We start from the raw sequence: 19984 nt of genomic DNA, 5'->3' as shown, positions 1-19984 counted from the left end.
TAGTTTGAGCTCTGGTTAGCTCGTAAGGAAGAGCGGGGGAAGTAGGACAGCTGCCCTCTGAGAGCTGAGGCTTCCCTTTTGTGGCCAAAACCCTCCCAATATTTCATTTCTTTTACCCTTTAGAAGAAAGACGTGCCAACAAGCAAGAACACCTCCCAGCTAGGGAAGAAGCGAGGGAGAGGTGGTCGCCGGGGACACGTCTCGGAGCCCGTAAGGGGCTGACAGCACAGGAGGATGATTGTTTTTGTAGTTCTGGGCCGTTAAAGCGCAGAAGCAGCCCCGCCCACTGAGACTGCTTCTGCGGGGGCGGGTGGTCCCGAGATCTTACAGCGAGAGAACCAACGGAAACAGAACGTCGAGAGGCGTGGACAGAACTGACAGCGTCACGTAAGGGTTGTCTGCAAGGCTGAAAACGCTGTGGTGACCCAGTGGCCTAATGGATAAGGCATCAGCCTCCGGAGCTGGGGATTGTGGGTTCGAGTCCCATCTGGGTCGCATCGTGTATTTTGTGGCTTGGGTTCGGAAATGTAGCGTATTAAAATATCATTTAGTTTAGGAGTTCTTAAAATGTCATTTACCGTCTTAGTAAGGTGTCAGAGACATCGCAAATCCAAATGTATAAATCCTTTAATTATGCAGTATGGTTTTGTATTTCCTCAAACAGCTGTGTAGAGAGCAAAAGCCCACTTTTGACTCTATTTGAGACCAAGATTCGGGAAACTAAATTTTGCATAATGCATTAAAAAAAAAAAAGATGGGATCTGAAGCTGATCATTTTAAGGTGCTCCAGTCTTCTGTGGTTCTGACTCTCAGAAAAGAGATGTTTGGGGCCAAGATTCAGAAAACTGAAATTTGCCTAAGGCAAATTTTTTTTTTGAAAGATGGGATCTGGAACTGATTATTTTAAGTTGACCCCATTTTCTCCGGTGAACTTTCAATCTTAGCTGTTCAATTAGACACACCTTCCAAACTTTCTGGTAACTGACTTTTCCAATTTCTCCTCCAGGGGAGGTTCCACAGGATGGGATCAGGGTGTTCGGACGCTTTCTTTCTTTCAATATTAAACTGTTTTTAGGAGAGTTGTGCCATTGTAAAAACAGAAATGCAGCTAGTAAAGATTTCTCTTTGGTTGACAACTTTGAAGGTATACTGGTTTGGACAATCAAATGAACCAATCAACAAGCATTTCTTCCCCCCCCCATATAATAGTATTTCCCCCCTCCCCCCATTACAAGTAAATATAATTTTTAACATTCACTTTTATAAGATTTTGAGTTCCAAATTTTTCTCCCTCCCTCCCTCTCCTTCCCCCACCTTCCCCTTTCCCCTCCCCAAGACAGCAAGCAATATGATACAGGTTGTACATGTACCATATTAATCATATTTCCACATTACTCATGTTGTAAAAGAAGAATCAAAACAAAATGGAAAAACCATGAGAAAAAAAAGTGAAAATAGCATGTTTCAATTCAGATTCCATAGTTCTTTCTCTAGATGTGGATAACATTTTCTATGATGTGTCTTTTGGAATTGTCTTGGATCATTGACTGATCACTGACTTAGCTGAGAAGAGCTAAGTCTAAGTTAATCATGGCACAATGTGGCTGTTACTGTGTACAATGTTCCCCTGGTTCTGCTTGCCTCACTCAGCATCAGACCATACAAGTCTTTCCAGGTCTTTCTAAAATCCACCTGCTCATCATTTTTTTTTCTTTTCTTTTTTTTTTTTTGTTTTTGTTTTTGGCTAGGCGATGGGGTTAAGTGACTTGCCCAGGGTCACACAGCTAGTAAGTGTTATGTGTCTGAGGCTGGATTCCTGAATCCAGGGACGGTGCTGTATCCACTGAGCCACCTAGCTGCCTCCTTATCATTTCTTATAGCACAATAGTATTCCATTACATTCCTATACCACAACTTGTTCAGCCATTCCCCAATTGATGGGCATCCCCTCAATTTCCAATTCTTGGCCACTACAAAAAGAGCTGCAATAAATATTTTTGCACATGTGGGTCCTTTTCCCTCTTTTATGATCTCTTTGGCATACAGACTTAGTAGTGGTATTGTTGGATCAAAGGGTATGCAGTTTTAGAGCTATTTGGGCATATTTCCAAATTGCTCTCCAGAATGGTTGGATCATTTCACAACTCCACCAACAATGCATTAGTGTTCCAACTTTCCTACATCTTCTCCAACATTTCTCATTTTCCTTTTCTGTCTTATTAGCCAATCTGATAGGTGTGAGGTGATACCTCTGAGTTGTTCTGATTTGTATTTCTCTAATCAATAGTGATTTAGAGAATTTTTTTATATGACTACAGATAGCTTTAATTTCCTCATCTGAAAACTGCCTATTATATTCTTTGACCATTTATTGATTGGGGAATGACTTCAACAAGCATTTCTTAAGCACCTAATTAGGGTTAAGGCACTCCTAGTGCTTGGGGTTGATTCAAAAATTGCTGGAATCATACAGACAAGAATAATTATAGGATACAGTCAGAAAGCATTTATTAAGTACCTACTGTATCCCTAGTACTGTGTTAAGTAAGCACAGGGGATAGCTTGTCAGTCAACTATGATTTATTAAGTGCCTGCTATGTGCCAGGGACTGCATTAAACACTTGGGATCCCCCCAAAAGGGCAAAAAATAAACAGACCTCTCAAGGAGCTGAGAGTTTAATGGGGGAGACAATGTGTAAACAGCTGTGTACAAACAAGATACATACAGGATAAAATAGGAAATAATCAACAGAGGTGTGGCATTGGCATTTAGAGGGATCAGGAAAGGGTTCTTTTGGAAAGTGGGAATTTAGCTAGGATTTGAAGGAAGCCAGGGAAGCCAGGAGATGAAGATGAGAAGGGAGAAGCATGGGGGACAGCCAGTAAAAATGGCTGGCATTGTGAGATAGATTGTCTTGTATGAGGGACAGCAAGAAGACCAGTGTCACCGGACTGTGGTTAGGGGGGTAAGGTGAAAAAAAGACTGAAAAGGTAGGAAGGGGACAGACTGTGAAGGGCTTCAAATACCAAAGAGAGGATTTGATCCTAGAGGTTATAGGAAGCCATTAGAATATGTTGAATAGGCAAGTAGCATGACCAGACCTGTGCTTTAGGAAGATCAGTTTGATAGCTGAGAATGGACTGGAGTGGGGAGAGATTTTAAACAGGGAGACCAACCAAAATGTTATTGCAGTAATATAGATGTGAGGCAATGAGGGACTTCAGTAGGGTGATAGCATTGTCAAGAGAAGAAGGGGACCTAAAGGAGAGGTGATATTAAGTAGAATCTATAGTATTTGGCAACAGTTTGGAGATAGGGAAGACAGAGGTTGAGTCAAAGAGGTTGCTTGTCTAGGTGACTAGGAGGATGGGGGTGCCCAGGACAATAACAGGAAAGTTAGGAAGAAAGGAGGAAAATAATAAGTTTAGTTTTGGACCTGTTAAATTTAAGATGTCTGTGGGATATCCAGTCTGAGATGTCCAAGAAGCAGTTGGAGATTTGAGATAGAAGTTAAAGCTGGATAACTGGATCTGAGAATTCTCTGACAAAGACAATTGAATCCTTGAGACGTGATAAATGAAATAGTGAAATATTTCACCAAGTGAAAAAGCATAGAGGGAGAAGAGAAGAGGGCCTTGGACAGAACCTTGGGGAACACTTATGGTTAGTAGGTGTGATCTGATTGAAAATTCAGCAAAGGAGACTAGAATGACAAGTAGGAAGAGAACCAAGAGAGAATGGTGTCATGAAAACCTAGAGAGAAGAGAGAATCAAGGAGAAGAGGTCGATTTATAATGTCAGAGGTTTCAGAGAGTCTAAAAAAGATGGGGATTGAGAAAAGACCATTGGATTTGGTAATTAAGATATCACTGGTAACTTTGAAGAAAACGGTTGCAGTTGAATGATGAGGTCAGAAGCCAAATTGCAGAAATTTAAGAAGATAACAAGAGGAGAGGAAATAAATGCTCCAATTTTAGAGTCTTCTTAAGGAGTTTACTTATAAAAGGGAGGAGAGATATAGAATGATAGCTAGTAGGGATGGATGGATCACATGAAGGTTTTTTGGAAGATGGGGGAGACATGGACATCTTTGTAGGCAGTAGGGAAGCAGTCAGGGAGAGATTGAAGATGACTAGATTATGGATGCCAGAGGCATCAATCTCCTGGAGAGAATGAGATGGAATGAGATCACATGCATGTAGAGGGGTTAGTCTTGGTAAGGAGAAGGGCTAAGCTTCACAAGAGATAAGTGTGAAGGAGGTGGCAGAAGACTTCTGAATAATGTCAGATAGATAGATAGAAGAGGGAGATCTTAGAGAATGGCCTCAATATTTTCAGTTAGGTAAATTATCAGCTGAGAGGGTGGAGGGAGGAGGAGCCATAGGAGGTTTGAGGAGGTATGAAAAGATTTGGAAAATCTACTCTGAGACTGACAGTGAATGTGTAAGGATGTGTAAAGTGGTTGTCTTGTTGTGGTAAAGGACCAGTTAGGACAGTTTATGTGACATAGATGTATAGTGGACCCAGTTAGCACAGTTTCTTGATTTTCTCCAGTTTTATTCAGCAGCATGTAAACAGGAGAGAATGGTGGGAGTAATCCATGGCTGAGTCTTGGAAGGTCAAGATTGGTGATAGAGTCGGGGCAACGGACTTGAAAGAAAAGGATAGGATAGAATTTGTACTGTTTCACCAAGAGGTCAAAATGGGGGAAGAAAGTGAAACCAGTTAAGAGGTGATGACAAGGGAATGAACCAAGGAATGTAGGGATTGGAGGTGTCAGTGAGAATGAAGAATTGGGTTTGAAGTTGCAAGGTAGAGGAAAGTGTAATCACAATAGACTGTCATCACAAAAGGGAATTTCAAAGTACATGAAGGTGGAAGTGGCAGGAAGGAAGGAAACAAGTATTTATTAAGCACCTACTGCGTGCCGGATACTGTGCTAAGCACTTTGCAAATGTTATCTCATTTGATCCTCGAAACAACACTAGGAGGTAGAACACTTGATCTAAGGTATGACCATCTATCTCTATGTATAGGTGAGGTGGGATGGAGGAGTAGGTAGTGGGAAATGAGTAAGTTGAGGAATTTGGAGGTTAGGGTGTTTGAGGAAGTAATCCACTCCCACTTGGGGAGGTGAGAAAGACTATGAGTCATGCACTGAATTCACTGAGGAAAGGATTTGGTAGGTAATGGCTACCAGAATCTTAACAGGATGGTAAATATGGATTGAGTGAACCTCAAAAGAGAGATTTCTTAGTGATACAGGTAGTAGGAAAGCCTGGAAATGGCAATGGAGAACAAGCGGTATTCTAGGGACTGTAAGTACAAAAAGATGGAAGGACTGGGAAAGGAAAAGGTTTAAGACAAAGCAACTTTGCTACCTGTGGAGCAGACATTCCAATGAACACAGACTAGAAGGGGTGGGTAGCTTTAGAGTGGGACTTTGTAGGTCTGGGGTGAGGGGAATGGGAACAAGGGAGAGAGCAGTAGTGGGGGGATGGAGAATGGAATTTGATCTTATAAGTTCGAGAGGTCTTTGGTCCTTGGTCTTTTCAGTCAGTAAAGCTGACTAAAAGGGGCGGGGAGGGGAAGGCTGTTGGATAGGATGGGCCCCAACCCTGGCCTGGATGCGTAGAACTTGGAACTGTTTGGACAGTGCAGGACCTAGGTGAAATATGGAATCACTTCTGGTGGTCCCACAAACCAGTGTTCCAGTGCTTATGACTCAACCTCCTAGAAAATTGTAATAATATGTGTAAATTAATTGACTAGCTAAGTCTTGTTGATGTGAACTGAGTCTTCTTGTCCTAATTATTTTTTTTCTGTGTAGGAAATAAATACCTTTCCCAAACCTGAGCCTCATGTGTTCTGTAAGCTCATTTGAAACTAAATTTTTCCTCTGAGTAGAGAACTGGTTTTCCTTGTCCTCCTTCTGTGCCCTCCTGCCTTTCCTAGCAGTTCCTTTTATTTGGTTTGGGAAAGGCCCTTTTAATGTGTGAAGCAGTAAGTAACCTCTGATAAGCTCTGTAAAATGTCACTTGTTTGTTGAATTTCCATAGCTTTGTGTCTGGGGATGATTGCAATTTTCAAGCCTTCCCAGAAACCAAAGAACTTTCCAGAATTAGGGATATGGACAAATATGCCCAATATGCCAAATTCATCCAAGCTGATTGGCTAAGGACAGAAACCATTTAACTGGGATAAGAATAAAACCGGAGTATAAATGGTCATTACCAAAGTTGTCCTTCCTGATTCCAGCCAGGTGTGGTTTCTGAACACTTCAGAGCTTTGAGGATAACAAAGCATCTCTTCCCCTGAACAAGATGCAGCCAGAGAGTTCTTCATCCTAAACATCATCAGAATGTGAACTCCTCAGAGGAGGACTATCTTACTTTTCTATTTGTATTTGAAGCAATTATCAGTGTTTTGCACACAAGAAGCACTCAATAAATGCATTATTCATTCATTCATTCATTCATTTCATTTAAAAGTGTGAAAGTGCCAACAAAGTATCTAGAAGTAGGAAAGGTAGCTTTTCCTATTCTCCCCATCCAAGCCTCACATATACAGAACAAAACAAAACAGCTTATGTTTTGGGCTGATGCTTTTTTTTTTAAATCTCAGTTCAACTAAACAAATACTTTGTAAATAGCTTCTATGGACAAGGCACTTGACAAGCTCCTTGAAGGTTGTGAAAGTTTCATTTTTATCTTTATAGATCCAGGACCACCACAAAGCCTTACACACAGAAGGCACTTAATAAATATCTGTTGAATTGAACAAATCACTCCCTTTGAAGCTGGTCATACAAGTATTATCACCCCCATTTAGCAGGTGAGGTAACTGAGGGTGAAAGATTTATCTATGGTCACATAGTTTGTGTGTTTCAAGGATTATTGTTCTACTTTTGCCCTCTTAAAGAAACAAAAAAAAGTCTATTTCCTCCTCGTGTGTGATGACAAACCTTAAAATAAAAATAAAAAATGAAATGTCTCAAAATTATAAAGTCCAAGCCCCAAAAGATATGAGGTGACACCTACCTGGGCTCTTTTGCGGAAGTGTGGGGGTCTACCAATGTAAAACATTGTATGTAATGTGGGGTTTGTGTGTGTGTGTGTGTGTGTGTGTGTGTGTGTGTGTGTTCATTGGTTTTGCAATTTTTTTTCTCTTCTTTTTAAAGGAGTCTTTGTTTTGAGGGAAAACTCTGAGAGAGGAGAAGGAGGGATGGGAGAAAGGTAGGTGATGTGAAAACAAAAGGTAGCAATAAGATTCATTTTTAAAAACTAAAATAACCTTCCTATCTTCCCTTAGTCTTTTCTAGTACTTCAAGCCATCTTCTCTTACAGCTGGACCAGAAACTATGCCCTGATGCCTTAACCCTTTCAGTTCCAGAATTCCTGCCCTGCTGGGGGGTACTTTACTGATTGGTGGGTACCTTGACTAGCCCACCACCTTACCCAGGTCCCAGCCATGCTTTACTTCAACTATCCTCTCCCCATTCCCCATCCCTCAGCTAATTTGCTACTACTTGGGTGTCAAGTCCTCCTTTCCCCTGCCTCCCCTACCCTACTTTCCAGTTCTGGAACCATAATCAAATCAATATTGCCATCATTGCTGCAAAACGTGTTTCAAGATACTCCCCTGTGGTTCCACTTGCCATCCCTGTAACTCTCCAAACCAAAACAGTCCTGTCTGGCCAACATTTCCTTATATATTTCATCTCCCTGTACTAGATTAATAGGAACTACTCTGGAGGCAGGAATGTCTTCATTTTGTATTTCTATCCCCAGTGCTTAGCACAGTGCTTGCGCATAGTAAGAGCTTAATAAATGTTTTCTCATGCATTCATTCATTACTTGATCCAGTATGAGAAGATGTCCATATCTTTCACCATAACAGTGCTGACACTTGAGCATTCTCTAGTATGTCAACAGTCTTTTGATAAAAGGTGACCATCAAAACTGAACTCTTCTCCCATATTACCTCAGCATATCACTTAACCTCTTTGCACCTATTCTCTCATCTGTAAAATGAGGATTTGGAATCAATTCTTCCCAGCTCTATATCTCTCATCCCGGGATAAGAGGCCATGAGAGGTCTGACCAGGACAGAATTTAGTGGAACCTTCCCCCACTGAGAGAGACCGTAGTTCCATGAACCAGATGAAAGACGTGTGAGGGTTTTTTAGCAGGCAACATCTGTGGGTTCCTATGCTCCCGAGAGAATGGAAACCATCGAATTTCTAGAAACCAGAAAGCTTGTGAGTTTGCCCAGGCCTCCATATGTCCTCTCCTGGCTCAGTGTATCTGTCTAATAGGGGGGAGAGATATCAGCACAGGAACAATATGTGACACTGAGGTTTAGGGACCACATTGCCCCAGAAGGAGCAGGGACTACAGACCTGAAGCCTGAGCAAAGAACCAGCTGATTTCCCCCTTTCTTCAGAGCACGGCCAGGATCTAATATGCACAACTGAAAATGAAAGGGGAAAAGAGGTGAGCCCATTCCCATCATCTGGGGAGAAGGGTAAGTAGAGGGGTCACTTTGCAGTTTGCTCTCGTTCCAGTGGTCGGTTCAGTGAGTGATTCCCAGTTTCCCCAAAGGCTGCCCCTCATTAGCATGAACGGGGGTGGAGAATTGAGGGAGGAAAGCAAAGGCTGAAAGCTCAGCTTTAGAGGCTGCCAAAGTGGTCTTCACAATGCCATCAGAGAGAGCTTTCTGGCTTCTCTGTCTGCTCATTGGATCATCCTCAGAAACCCCAGTGACAGAGAGAAAAGGTAAGAAGGGTGAAATGCAGAGAACTCTTGAGACAGAGGGAGAGAGAAGCAAGGAATTGGGAGGAGGTGAAGGAAGGGCAGGCTCACTTCAGGCTTGTGTTCCCCTGAGAATTAAGCCCAGCCTGTGTCCAGAGTGTGTTTTCCCCTGGCAGCCTCTTAGGAGAGAGATGCTCATTCTAGGCTTGCCACTACGATGATCTGAAGAGAGAGCAGTGGGGAGAGCTAGAGGAAAGGCTGCATGTTAAGTAGCTGCTCCATCAGCAGAGAGCCAGCAGCCTGATGTATCAAAAGGGATTGCTGAGTGCCTGCCTCTCGGGACCTTTGCACAGGCTAGGCGCACAGAATGCAAACCGCAGGACTGGCATTCCAGGCGGGTCTCGGTGGCCCTGTGGGAGCTGTCCGGAATTGTCTCTCCGCTAAGCTCCCAGGCTCTGACTTTGGTGGGGAGTGTTTTAATGTGCCTGGAGAAGGGGATTCTATGCCTGAACCTTCAAGGAAGCCTCCTGAGAAGTGTCTGCAGTTGCAGGCTGAAGCTGGTGCACCCTACCAAGGGAAAGTGGAGAGTAATCCCTCTAAAAGTCTGCAGAAGGCAGGAGCAAGGGTTAAGTAGGGTGGGAGGGGAGCAGAGTCAGGAGAGATCTGAAAACATCTTCACTCTTCCCGTTGGTCTCAGAGAAGACCCGAGGCACAAAGAGATGGGTCCATCTCTCCTTAAAATCACATTTCATGGATGAGATGAAAATATGGGATGGAGGCAATAAAGGCAGACAGAGGCAGTCTCTGGGGGGAAGGTGTTTTTGTTTTCCTTTGGATGTTTCCTTTGATTCGCTGTCTCCTGGAAAAATAGCTCCTGTAACTGCACAGAGTAATTTACTTTAGATTATTTTTCCACATGGAAATTGAATGAGTTCAGGGGCATTTAACCCAAATATCAATCTTTCTCATGACAACAGATGTTGATAGTTGATAGTAAGGAATTGGATACAGACCAAAGCTTTATTCAGCTGTGCCTGGCACAATATTTAACATACTGAGTCAAAATTGACCCTTTTGGAAAACAGGAACTAGAACTAGTATTATTCTGGGGGAAAGGTGGTTTTAAAGAGATGATCAAGATTGCAAAGGGAAGGTCGCAAAGGGGTCCCGTAGAACCTAACGCTTCAAACTAAAAGGATAAGAATGCAAAAAAAAAAAAGCCAAGAAAAAAGTAATTAAAAGGAAGGGGAAAGAAAGAAAAGGAAGAAAAGGAAGAAAGAGAAAAAGAAGGAAAGATATAGAAAGAAAGAAAGAAATTCTGATGCCTATTAGGTCAGCTTAGTCTCTCAGGTAAATGGGAAGATGAGGTTATATAATCAAGGAAGACAAGGTGATCATCTTCAGAGCTGGCTTGTTGTCTGTTTACCAACATATATTCACGAGGTTTGGTGAAAACCATTAATTTTTTGGTGTTCATATCATCGGAGGCCTTTTTCTCAATTACTAAAGAAAGAGAAAAAAAAATAAAGGGAGAAGAGAGTCTCAGGATAGCCAAGACAAGATTTGTAGGTCTTTTCTGGCTCTACAGTTTATGAATAAGAGAGGCAAAAATCTCAGTAAAGGTCCCTTTGGGGCATGGGGCACTGTGGAGTCCCAAACGACCTTGTCAATAGAGATGGGAAAACCAAATAGCTCTGTTGTCAGGGGTGTTTAAACAATTAGTTTGCTGCCCCCACCAGCAGTAAAAGACTTTTTCCCACCCCCAGCCCTTTGCATTTATTCTTTGAACATTCTGAACAAATTGTCAATAAGTAAAAGACAGATGTTCTAGATGCATAAAAGAAGGGGCCCAAAGCAGTGAGATTTTTCATCAAAAGGGTCAGAAAAGCAACTCTCAGAGATGGAAGACTGGAATAGCCCAATGTTCCTGGTTAAGAGAGGCTGGAAAGTTTCATTTAATGTTTCAACAAACATTTATTAAGCACTTATGTTAGGCACTGAGGGAGATACAACTTTTAGATAAGATGGGGTCCTTGCCCTCATGAAGCTTGCATTCTAAAAAGAAGGAATGAGAACCAAAGACAGCTATATGTATCACACGCAAGACAGACCATAATACACAATATTCAACATGGTAACCACATTAGAGGGTTGGATCAATTGACTTACACTTATTAATTGCAATGGGAAATACGAGGACAAAAAAAATTAAATAGACCCTATCCTTGAAGAGCTTATATTCAATGGGAAGGTGGAATGATGGAAGAGGAACAATAAATGTCATTTGAGGTCTGAGGGAGAAAATGTCATTCCTGACTTGTGTGCACTGAGAGAAAAGGTTGCATGGAGAATGTCCCTTTTACTTTGGCTTTTAATCAGGATATACTTTTGAACAGATTAAAAAGTGAAGGGAGAAAATTCTAGACCTTGATTCATAGGTACTGAGCTAGAAGGGGTCTTAGAGGCCAACTAGTCCAAACCAAGCCCTCCCACCCCCACCCCCACCCCCTGTAATTGAGGAGGAAACTGGAATCAAGGAAAGTTAAGTGACTTAAGTGACTCAAGTTCACACTCAAGGTCACACAGCCAGTGAGCATCAGAGATAGGACTTCTGACTCTAACATCATTGCTCTAACCACTGTACCATGCTCTCTTTTCACCGGGTATCACATAAGCAAAGTATGGAATGAACAATATGTTTTGGGACTGGATAGTGGTCTGGTTTGGACATTCAGGATGACAATAGGGTAGGGTAGTGTCAGTTTGTGGAAGGTTCTCAGTGACCTTATTTCTTGACTTATAAGATGGTGGGGGCCCCTATTTCTCCCTTCACAGCCTCTCGGGGACCCTTGCAGATTTTGTGCTACTATTTCTCTGGGCATAGATTCTTGATTCTCTCTTCTCTCCCCAACTAGAACTTTGGATCTCTCTTTTCTTCCCCAAAGACCTGGCTCTATCTTTTCTCTAGCAGAAATTGAGTTGTCACTCTTTTCCCTCATAGACCTTTAATTCTCTCTTCTCCCTCCACAGACACTTGGCTCCCTCTTTTCTCTGGCACATCTTTCCTTTCTAGCAGACACTTTGGTCTCTGCCTTCTACCTGGATAGACTCTAGGTTCTCATTTCTCTAGAACAGACTTTGGGTTCTTTTCCTTCTCCATACATAGAGTTCTGTATCCTGTCTTCTCCAAAACAGGCTGTTTCTCCCCCTTTCCCGCCCATATTATCCATTCCCTCTCTTCTCTACTATTTACAGTAATTCTCTCCTCTCTCCACAGACTCTCTATTCTTTCTCTGTGCCTCTGTCTATCTCTCTCTCTCTCTCTTCATTTATTAAGCACCTGCTATATGCCAGGCACTGTTCTAAGTGCTGGGGAGACAAAAACAGGCAAAAGACAGTCCCCGCCCTCAAGGACCTCACAGTCTCATACAGCAAATGACATGCAAACAAATATATACAAAGGGAGGCATATTTAGGATAAATAGGAAATAATTAAAAGAGGGAAGGCATTTGAAATAAGAGGAGTTAGAGGACGCTTCCTGTAGAAGGTGGGATTTTAAGTGGGACTTAAAGGAAGCCAAAGAAGTTAGTAGTTGGGAGTTGAAGAGGGACAGTGTTCCAAAGTATGGGGAAAAGCCAGAGAAAATGCCTAGAGTTGAGAGTGTCTGTCTTTCTCTTAGACTGTGAGCTCCTTGAAGGCAGGAACTGGACTGTCTTTTGCCTCTTTTTTTTATCCCCAGGATTTAGCATAGTGCCTGGCACATAGTAGGCACTTCATAAATGTTTATTGTTGATTGATTGATTCTGTACAGATTCCTATTCTTCCCTTCTTCGTCTCATAGAGACTTTCAATTCTCTCTCGTCTTCAGTAAACTTTCTGTTCTCTCCTCTTTCTCCACACAGACTCTTGGTTCTCACTCTGCTCCAGCAGACTCTATTCTCCCTTCTTCCTGAAAAGGCCAGCTGTTTCTCTTTTCTCTGTTCTGTTTTCTACTCTCTGTTCTCCCTTTTCTTCAGTACAGTTTCTTCCTCTCCATGCAGACAGTCTCTATGATCTCTTTCTTCCTCATCACATCATCTTCTATTCGCCATTTGCTACAGCATAGTCTCTATTCTCCCTGCTGTCTGTTCTGCAGAGGTTTTCTGTTCTCTCCTCTCCCTTCAGAAATCCTCTGCTTCTTTTTTTCCTCATCACAGGCTTTGATTTCTCCTCTCCCTGCAGACTTTCTATTCTCTCTCTCCTCCAGGACAGTTCTCCATTCTTTTTCTTCTCCAGCACAGATTCTGTTCTCTCCTCTCCCTTTATAGACCCTTCTATTCTCTTGTCCCCACCCAGCTCAGATTCTGTATTTTCACTTTTCTCTTTTCTCTAGAACCAACTCTCAGGTTCACTCTTCTGCTTGAAGAGATCCTTGTTCTTTCTTTTCTCTAGCACAGATTCTCTGCTGTTCCCTTCTCTCTTCAGAGACCCTCTCTTCTTTTTCTTTTCCAGCATACTCTGTTCTAGATTCTCTTTCTTCTCCAGAAAGACTCTTGATTCTCCTCCAACACAGACTCTCAGTTCTCTCTCTTCTCCAGTAAATCTTCTCTGTTCTCCCCTCTCCCTGAAGAGATCCTCTGTTTTCTTTCTTCTTAAGGCACTCATTCTCTGTTCTTTCTCTTCTCCAGCACAGGACCCTTGGTTTTCTCTCTTCTCTTCTCCAACACCACAGAGTTTCTGTTCTCACTCTTCTCCAGGACAGATTTTCTGTTCTTTCCTCTCCCTTCAGAGAGTCTCTGTTCTTTATTCTCCAGCATAGATCATGTTCTTTCCTTTCCCTGCAAAAACTGTTCTTTTTTTCCCCTGGCAATGATGTTTTCTCCTCTCATTGCAGATACCATCTGTTCCCCTTTCTCCCTGCAGAGATCCTCTATTCTCTCCCTTTTCCAGTACAGAACTTCTGTTATCAATGATGTCTTCTCCAGCACGTTCTCAGTAGTCTCTTCTCCAGCACAGACTCTTGTTTCTCAGTTTTCTCTTCACCAGCACAATCTCTGTTTTTGGTTCTGTCTCCTCTAGCACTGTCTCTCTGTTCTGGGTTGTCTCCTCCATCTCTGCCTCTCTGTTTTCTTAGGCTTCTCTTTTGCAACTCACGTCTCTGGGTTCTCTCTCTTCTCCAAAACTCTCTCTCAGTTTTTGGCCTTCTCCAGCAGTCTCTTGGTTTTCTATCCACCACAAAGTCTTGATTTTCTGTCTTCCCCAGTTTCTAGGTTCTCAGTTATCTTTTCTCCAGTGAAATCTCTAGGTTCTCTGTTCCCTCTTCTCCGTCACAGTCTCTGGTTTCTTTCTCTGAAGATTCGCTCTCATACCCAATTGAGAAGACCTGGGGTCAGGGCACCCTGGGAGCCCGCGCTCCTGGGTCGTGGAGGGACAAGTGGAGAAAGGCCAGCCTCCGGCCTCGGATGGAGAACAGCACAGGCGCTCGCAAGGCAGCCCTGGAACTGGGAAGCCCGTGGCCACCTCGTGGAGCCGCCGTGCCACTGGACAATAGCGTGAACAAACGGCGCCCGTCCGGGCGGGTGACTTGGCCCATGCTCTCGTACCCGCTGGCTCAGGGGCCTGCTCTCTCTGGCCCTGGGCCCAAGTGGGTGGAGGACCAGTGTCCGCCCCTTGAAGAGAACCTCAACTCTCCGGGACGTCCCAGGCCAGACCAGGAGGGAGCGCCCCTGAGCAACCGCTCCAAGGCTTCCTGGCTCAGCCATCAGCAGCAGTCCCGCCTCCGCCCACCCCACGGAGGTGAGTCACACCAGGCCTGCAGAACCCAGCACCCCAGAGTGCATGCAGTGGGGGAGGGGAAGATCTAACCAAAAGCTACCCCCTCGGTTAGACTCCAGCAGGCTCAGAGGGGGACTTCTGGGATCACTGGGACCAACCCTACTTGAATAAGAAACCCCTTTAAAACATCTTGGTCATTAACGTAGGCTTGGGAACTTCCAGTGATAGGGAGCTCATTTCTCCTTGAGGCAGCCTGTTCTACTTTGGGATAACCCTTATTGTTAGAAAGTTGTTTTTGTTTTCCTTAAATCAAGCCTCTCTGCAGTTTTGCACCCCCTGCTCCTAGTTCTGCGGTCGGGAGCCAAAATGAAGGACATAAAGCCTCTTCCAGCTAAACAACCCTTCAAATTTTCAAAGAAAGCTTTTGTGCCTTCCCTGGATCTTCCCTTCTCCAGCCTACACTTCCCCATTATCCTTTCATCCTTCAGACCTCATTACCTCTTTGCAAGCTCCACCTGTTTTTCTGTCCTGGTCACTGGAGGCTTTAAAAGTAATTAGCTTGTGGGGGCAGAGAACATAAATTATATTTTTGTCTTTGTAACCCCAGGGCCTATCATAGTGCCCAGCACTTTACAGACAATAACTAAAGGCTTGTTGCTTGCTTGATAGATTAACAAGCACCTCCATGCATGAGTTCACTTCCAATAATCCTACTCACAGTCCTATGAGATTCATAGGTGAGGGGGAAAGTCTCAGAAAGCAGGGTGTAGTGGAAAGCCCTCTAGACCAAAAAATCAGTAGACCTGGTTTATAGTACTGTTTCTTTCACCAACTAGCTGTGTGACCTTGGTCAAGTCACTTTTCATCTCCAAGCTTCATTTTAATAAGATAAGGGGAATGGACTGGATAGATTTGTAGGTTCCATCCAACTTTGAGGATAAACTCAAGGTCCACATGGCTAGTAAGTGGCAAAGTTCTGTCTTATCTACAGTTCCTAGTTGTTTTCTGTACCTTGCTGCTTTTCTCTGGTCTAAAAGGATAATTTTCTCCCAGACTTATCTATAGTCAAAGAACCAATCCATAAAATCTTCCCCCTTTTCTTCCAACACTAATGCGTTACCAGCAGTTATGATTTGTGAGCCTAGGGATGATTGAAAATCCTTCTTTTCACTATTGTAGTGAACCTTCAGCTCTCATCCCTCTCTGGTGATCTAAATGCAGTTAAAACTATAGGAATCTGGAATTTTGTTTTGGGGGCATCCTCTTAAATTTAATTATGACCTAAGTGGTAACTTTTCAGAATAAAATGCAAACAGAAGGGTAGTTTTGGAGATAGAAGGATGATAATAAGTAGAAGGATGATAAAAAATAAGTTTCACCCAGTGCCTTACATGTTTATCTCAACATCACAAGAAGATCAGTGGTATTATTAGCCCCATTTGACAGATGAGGAAACTGAGGTTAAAGGACTTGTCCCAGGTCACACAGCAAATGCAGTGTCTGGGGTGGGATTTGAACTCAAGGCTTTCTGACTCTAGGTCCCACACTTCATATAACTTCTTCACTACCCAACTGCCTGGAATTGCATCCACCATTGTTTTCATAGTCCTTCTCTTCTCTCCTTTTAGATACCAGCCACATGGAGAAGACCTGTGAGACTGGGTGCAAATGGGATATGGATGAAAAGGAATTCTATTGCATGAGTGAATTTGGTAACATGGTTGCTACCATTCAAATCCTGGTTAATCTTAAGGCTATTACAAACATCTAGGATTTCAGTGCAGAGCCCTACTAAGCTGGCACTTGGTAAAAGACTCTTATATTTCGTATTATCTTGCTTTTAGGCATTTACATAATTTATGTAATTGGCATTTACATCTAGCTTTAAAGTGTACAAAGTGAGGAGGCAGCATTTCCCTTCTTTTATAGAATAAGAAACTGAGGCATAGGGAAGTGAAATAGCTTGCCCAGGGTCACAGAACTAATTGAACAGTGTTAGAGGAAGTATTCAAACCTGAGTCTTCCTGACTCCAAGTCCAGCCCCATGCTTCTCCAAGGATGGGAAAGTGAATGCTTAAGTGAAGATAGCCCAAGATAGGCCAGTCTTCCAGCAGAACCAAGGGAGGCAACTACCAGATAGCTCAGGTCAGTTGAGGCCATTGATGGCAAGAAGAAATCAGCTTTGTGCTTTTTTTTTCCACCTTCAAACTTTTTTTTTTAATCTTGAAAGTAGCAGTGAATGGAATCGTCCATGATGTAGAAGTGCTTGGAGAAGGCATCCGGCTAGTCACTCTGCTGGTCAACAGTCATGGGCTGTACAAGACAAACCGCCTCTATATCACCCCAGATGGCTTCTTCTTCCAAGTTCATGTGCTGGTATTGGATTCCTCCAGCTGCAATAAGGCATATGCAGATTTTAAATTTGGTAATGAGGCTCTCCTAAAGGTGACTTTGTGTATATGTATGCCTTCCTTCAGTCATGTCCAACTCTTTGTGATCTCTTTTGGGGTTTTCTTGGCAAAGATACTAGAGTGGTTTCCCATTTCGTTCTCCAGCTCATTTCACAGATGAGGAAACTGAGGCAAATAGGGTTAGGTGACTTACCAAGGGTCACACAGCTAGTAAGTGTCTGAGGCCAGATTTGAATTCAGGAAGATGAGTCTTCCAGACTCCAGGGCCAGTGTCTTGTCTGCTGAGACACCTAACTGCCCAGGCCTAAATTCACATCAGGGTTTTAATACTCTGAAAGGGAAAATCTTCAGAATCTTCTTTCTCTTGTGTCCACTGAGAGCACATATAGGAATTCCCTTGACCTAAACCCACATATAGAACTTAGAAGGTTGCCCCAGAGAGGCTCAGTGACTTGCCGGTGGTCACATGGCTTCTAAGTTGGCAAGAGTTGGATTTGAATAACCTCATCTCCAAGTACTGAAAGCTATCAACCACACCATGTTTTCTCCCCTACTTTTTGGTTGCTGAAAAATGGGCAGTTTCTTCATAAAATGTAATATGCTTGAGAGTATGTGTCATTTAAAGCCCATCTGCACAGATGTTTCTTTTTTCACAGCTGGTAAATCCGCAGATGAAAAAACATCATTCCTAGCCAAAGGAAAATATATTAGGATGGTTTCAGAATTGAATTTTAAGCAAATCTTTTCTTTCTGAGGTCTTCACAGACTAGAGAATCTGACTGATATAGTACAAATCAGTCTTTCCCACCATCTTTCTCTCAGCTGACATCAGGCCTGACTCATTTATATTCTGGTTCTTTTTTAGGCAGCAGGTATATAGTAATGGGTCACATCTACCACAAGAGAAGGCAGCTCTCCACAGCTCTGCTGCAGGTGTTACAAGGACGTCTAAGGCCTGGAGATGGATTGCTCAGGAGCAGCAGCAGTTATGTGAAAAGATTTAACCGCAAAAGAGATGAGAAAATCCAAAGGGCAGCTCATACCAAGTGCATCTGAATCCCCTTCCAGAGCTTTTTGGAGACCTTGGCTCTGCTGGGATTCAGTGACTTGAAGAACATCTGCCTTCATTCAGCCTAGCCTTTCACTAGACTGGGCCCCCAGTGCTTCCTTGGGAACCCTTTGAGCTCAGCCTTCATAAGCCAATCAAGGGTTCCTTCCAGCCCTGCTAATGCTAAGGATGTTGTTGTTTCTGAATATAATAAATGCCTCTAGATTTTTTTTAAAGTTCAATTGCAGATATTCAAATATAGTACAAGGCTGTGATTCACAAATCTGTGATAATTGGCCTATTTGGTTCGTGGGTTACTGCTTCATACTCACTTCATTTTTTAGGGTTAATTATTTTTTAGTCTGTGTTCTGCTGCTTTAAATTAAGTATCATTATTGTCTAGGAAAGATAATTCAAAGAAAATATTTTCTTTTTATTGAACTCTATAAGTTTAACTATTTCTTGGTGTAATTTATCTAAATCACTTAAGCTTATCAAGTTTTCTATCTCAAACAACACTTAAAAATACACTTTTTGGACAGTGGGATCTCCCCTATGTTTTCATCGGTATGGGAAGCTCCCAGCATGGAGAGTCTCAATTGATGGGCAGTTCTATAGTCATCAAGAGTTTTCTGGGGCATTGAGAGGTTAAATTACTTACTCCTAGTTACAAAGACTGCATTTCAAAAGCAGGACCAGATCCCGGTTATTCCTGACTTCAAGGCTGATCCTCTAATCACTCTGCCATCCTGCTTCTCTAGTAATAAATATACTCACTTGAAGAAATATAAATATGAAACTTTTTTTGAGATTTAATACATCCCAAAATCAAGCAATCAAGTATTTCTTAATGGCCTGCCATGAGGCAGGAACTGTCCTAGGTTCTGGGGATAGAAATACAAAGAAATCAGTGCTCCAGGATAAGAATTTAAACTTCACCTTTGTTATTGTTGTTGAGATTACTGAAGGATTTACATAAAACAAAATTTTATCCACCTGAGCATTTCTGATAAGACAAATAGGTCAGGTTTATTTTCATACTTGTCTGCTTTTGATAATTAACATCTGTGCCAAACTGGCTTTCCAAAAGTAGTAAAATTAATTCTTTGTGTATTTGATATAATTTAAAAATTTTTTTAAATAAAGACTTAGTGTCATGTTTATGATTGTAAAATGGTAAATCTTTTCTAGTAGTCAGATTTGTTTCATATTCTCTGCATTCACCTTTTTTCCCCCTCTCTTGCTCCAACAGTCCTAGAAAGAATATTCATGAATGATAGCCCAGTTGCATAGATTTTAAAGTTTCAAATACTTTTGCATTAGTTAATTAATTGGTGAATCATTCAACAAGCATTTATTTACCTCCTGGGTGTGGAACACTGCATGTAATGTCAAACTTCCTCAATATGTTGGCTAGTTTTACTGAACTAGGTTTTTTCTCCTTATTCATTGTTATAAGGAATGCCTCTCTGGTAGAGGAAGAAGGGAATTAACTGGGAAATGAAGATGACATTAAAACAAAATGGAGCGATAAAATTTATTTTAATATAAAAATTATTGCCTAATGAGTAATGAAAGGAGATGCTCTTAAAAGGATTATTACTAACTTATTTGATCTTATAGAAACTCCAGATTTGTAAATATAGAATTTTTAATGTCAGTCTTTTGGAAGGCAATTTTTAAAAACTGCTATTCTCTCCCTCAACACATCACTCAAAAGCCTTCTGCCACTATAGCCTCTTTCACCACTATCTCACATGATGATGTGGAGCTTCCTTCTGCTAAGACTAACCTCTCTACATGCACAAATGATTCCATTCCTGCCAGCCTTCTCCAGCACATTGCCTCTCCTGACATCCCTGTTGTTCTTCAGTCATTTTAATCATGTCCGGCTCTTCACGACCCCATCTGGGATTTCCTTGGCAAAGATACTGGAGTGGTTTGCCATTTCCTTTACCAGTTCATTTTATAGATGAGGAAACTGAGTCAGCTAGTAATTGTCTGAGGCTGGATTTG

General features: G+C 42.3%; 1 protein-coding gene and 1 non-coding gene across 3 annotated transcripts; both read left to right on the top strand.

Moving 5' to 3' along the window:
- Positions 1-422: 422 nt before the first annotated feature.
- TRNAR-CCG (transfer RNA arginine (anticodon CCG)) lies at positions 423-495 on the top strand. The gene has a single exon. It is a non-coding gene; the product is annotated as a tRNA-Arg (tRNA).
- Positions 496-8589: 8094 nt separating this feature from the next.
- On the top strand, positions 8590-19110 carry CUNH17orf58 (chromosome unknown C17orf58 homolog). 2 transcript variants are annotated; one of them, XM_021000990.2, is made up of 5 exons: positions 8590-8778; positions 14090-14530; positions 16138-16221; positions 16743-16954; positions 17786-17895. In XM_021000990.2, exons 1-5 carry the CDS (start codon positions 8700-8702, stop codon positions 17798-17800), a joined length of 831 nt encoding a protein of 276 aa, XP_020856649.1. In that variant the 5' UTR covers positions 8590-8699; the 3' UTR covers positions 17801-17895. The 2 variants fall into 2 exon arrangements, with proteins under 2 accessions (XP_020856649.1, XP_020856648.1); XM_021000989.2 differs by having other exon boundaries at positions 8595-8778; positions 16743-16934; positions 17786-19110.
- The last annotated feature ends 874 nt before the right edge of the window (positions 19111-19984 follow it).

This window comes from Phascolarctos cinereus, unplaced genomic scaffold (assembly GCF_003287225.1).
Source record: "Phascolarctos cinereus isolate Bilbo 61053 unplaced genomic scaffold, phaCin_HiC Scaffold_5;HRSCAF=322, whole genome shotgun sequence".
NCBI classification, from domain to species: Eukaryota; Metazoa; Chordata; class Mammalia; order Diprotodontia; family Phascolarctidae; genus Phascolarctos; species Phascolarctos cinereus.
Note: the sequence above shows the minus strand (reverse complement) of the source record. Positions and strands in the feature narration are given on the sequence as shown.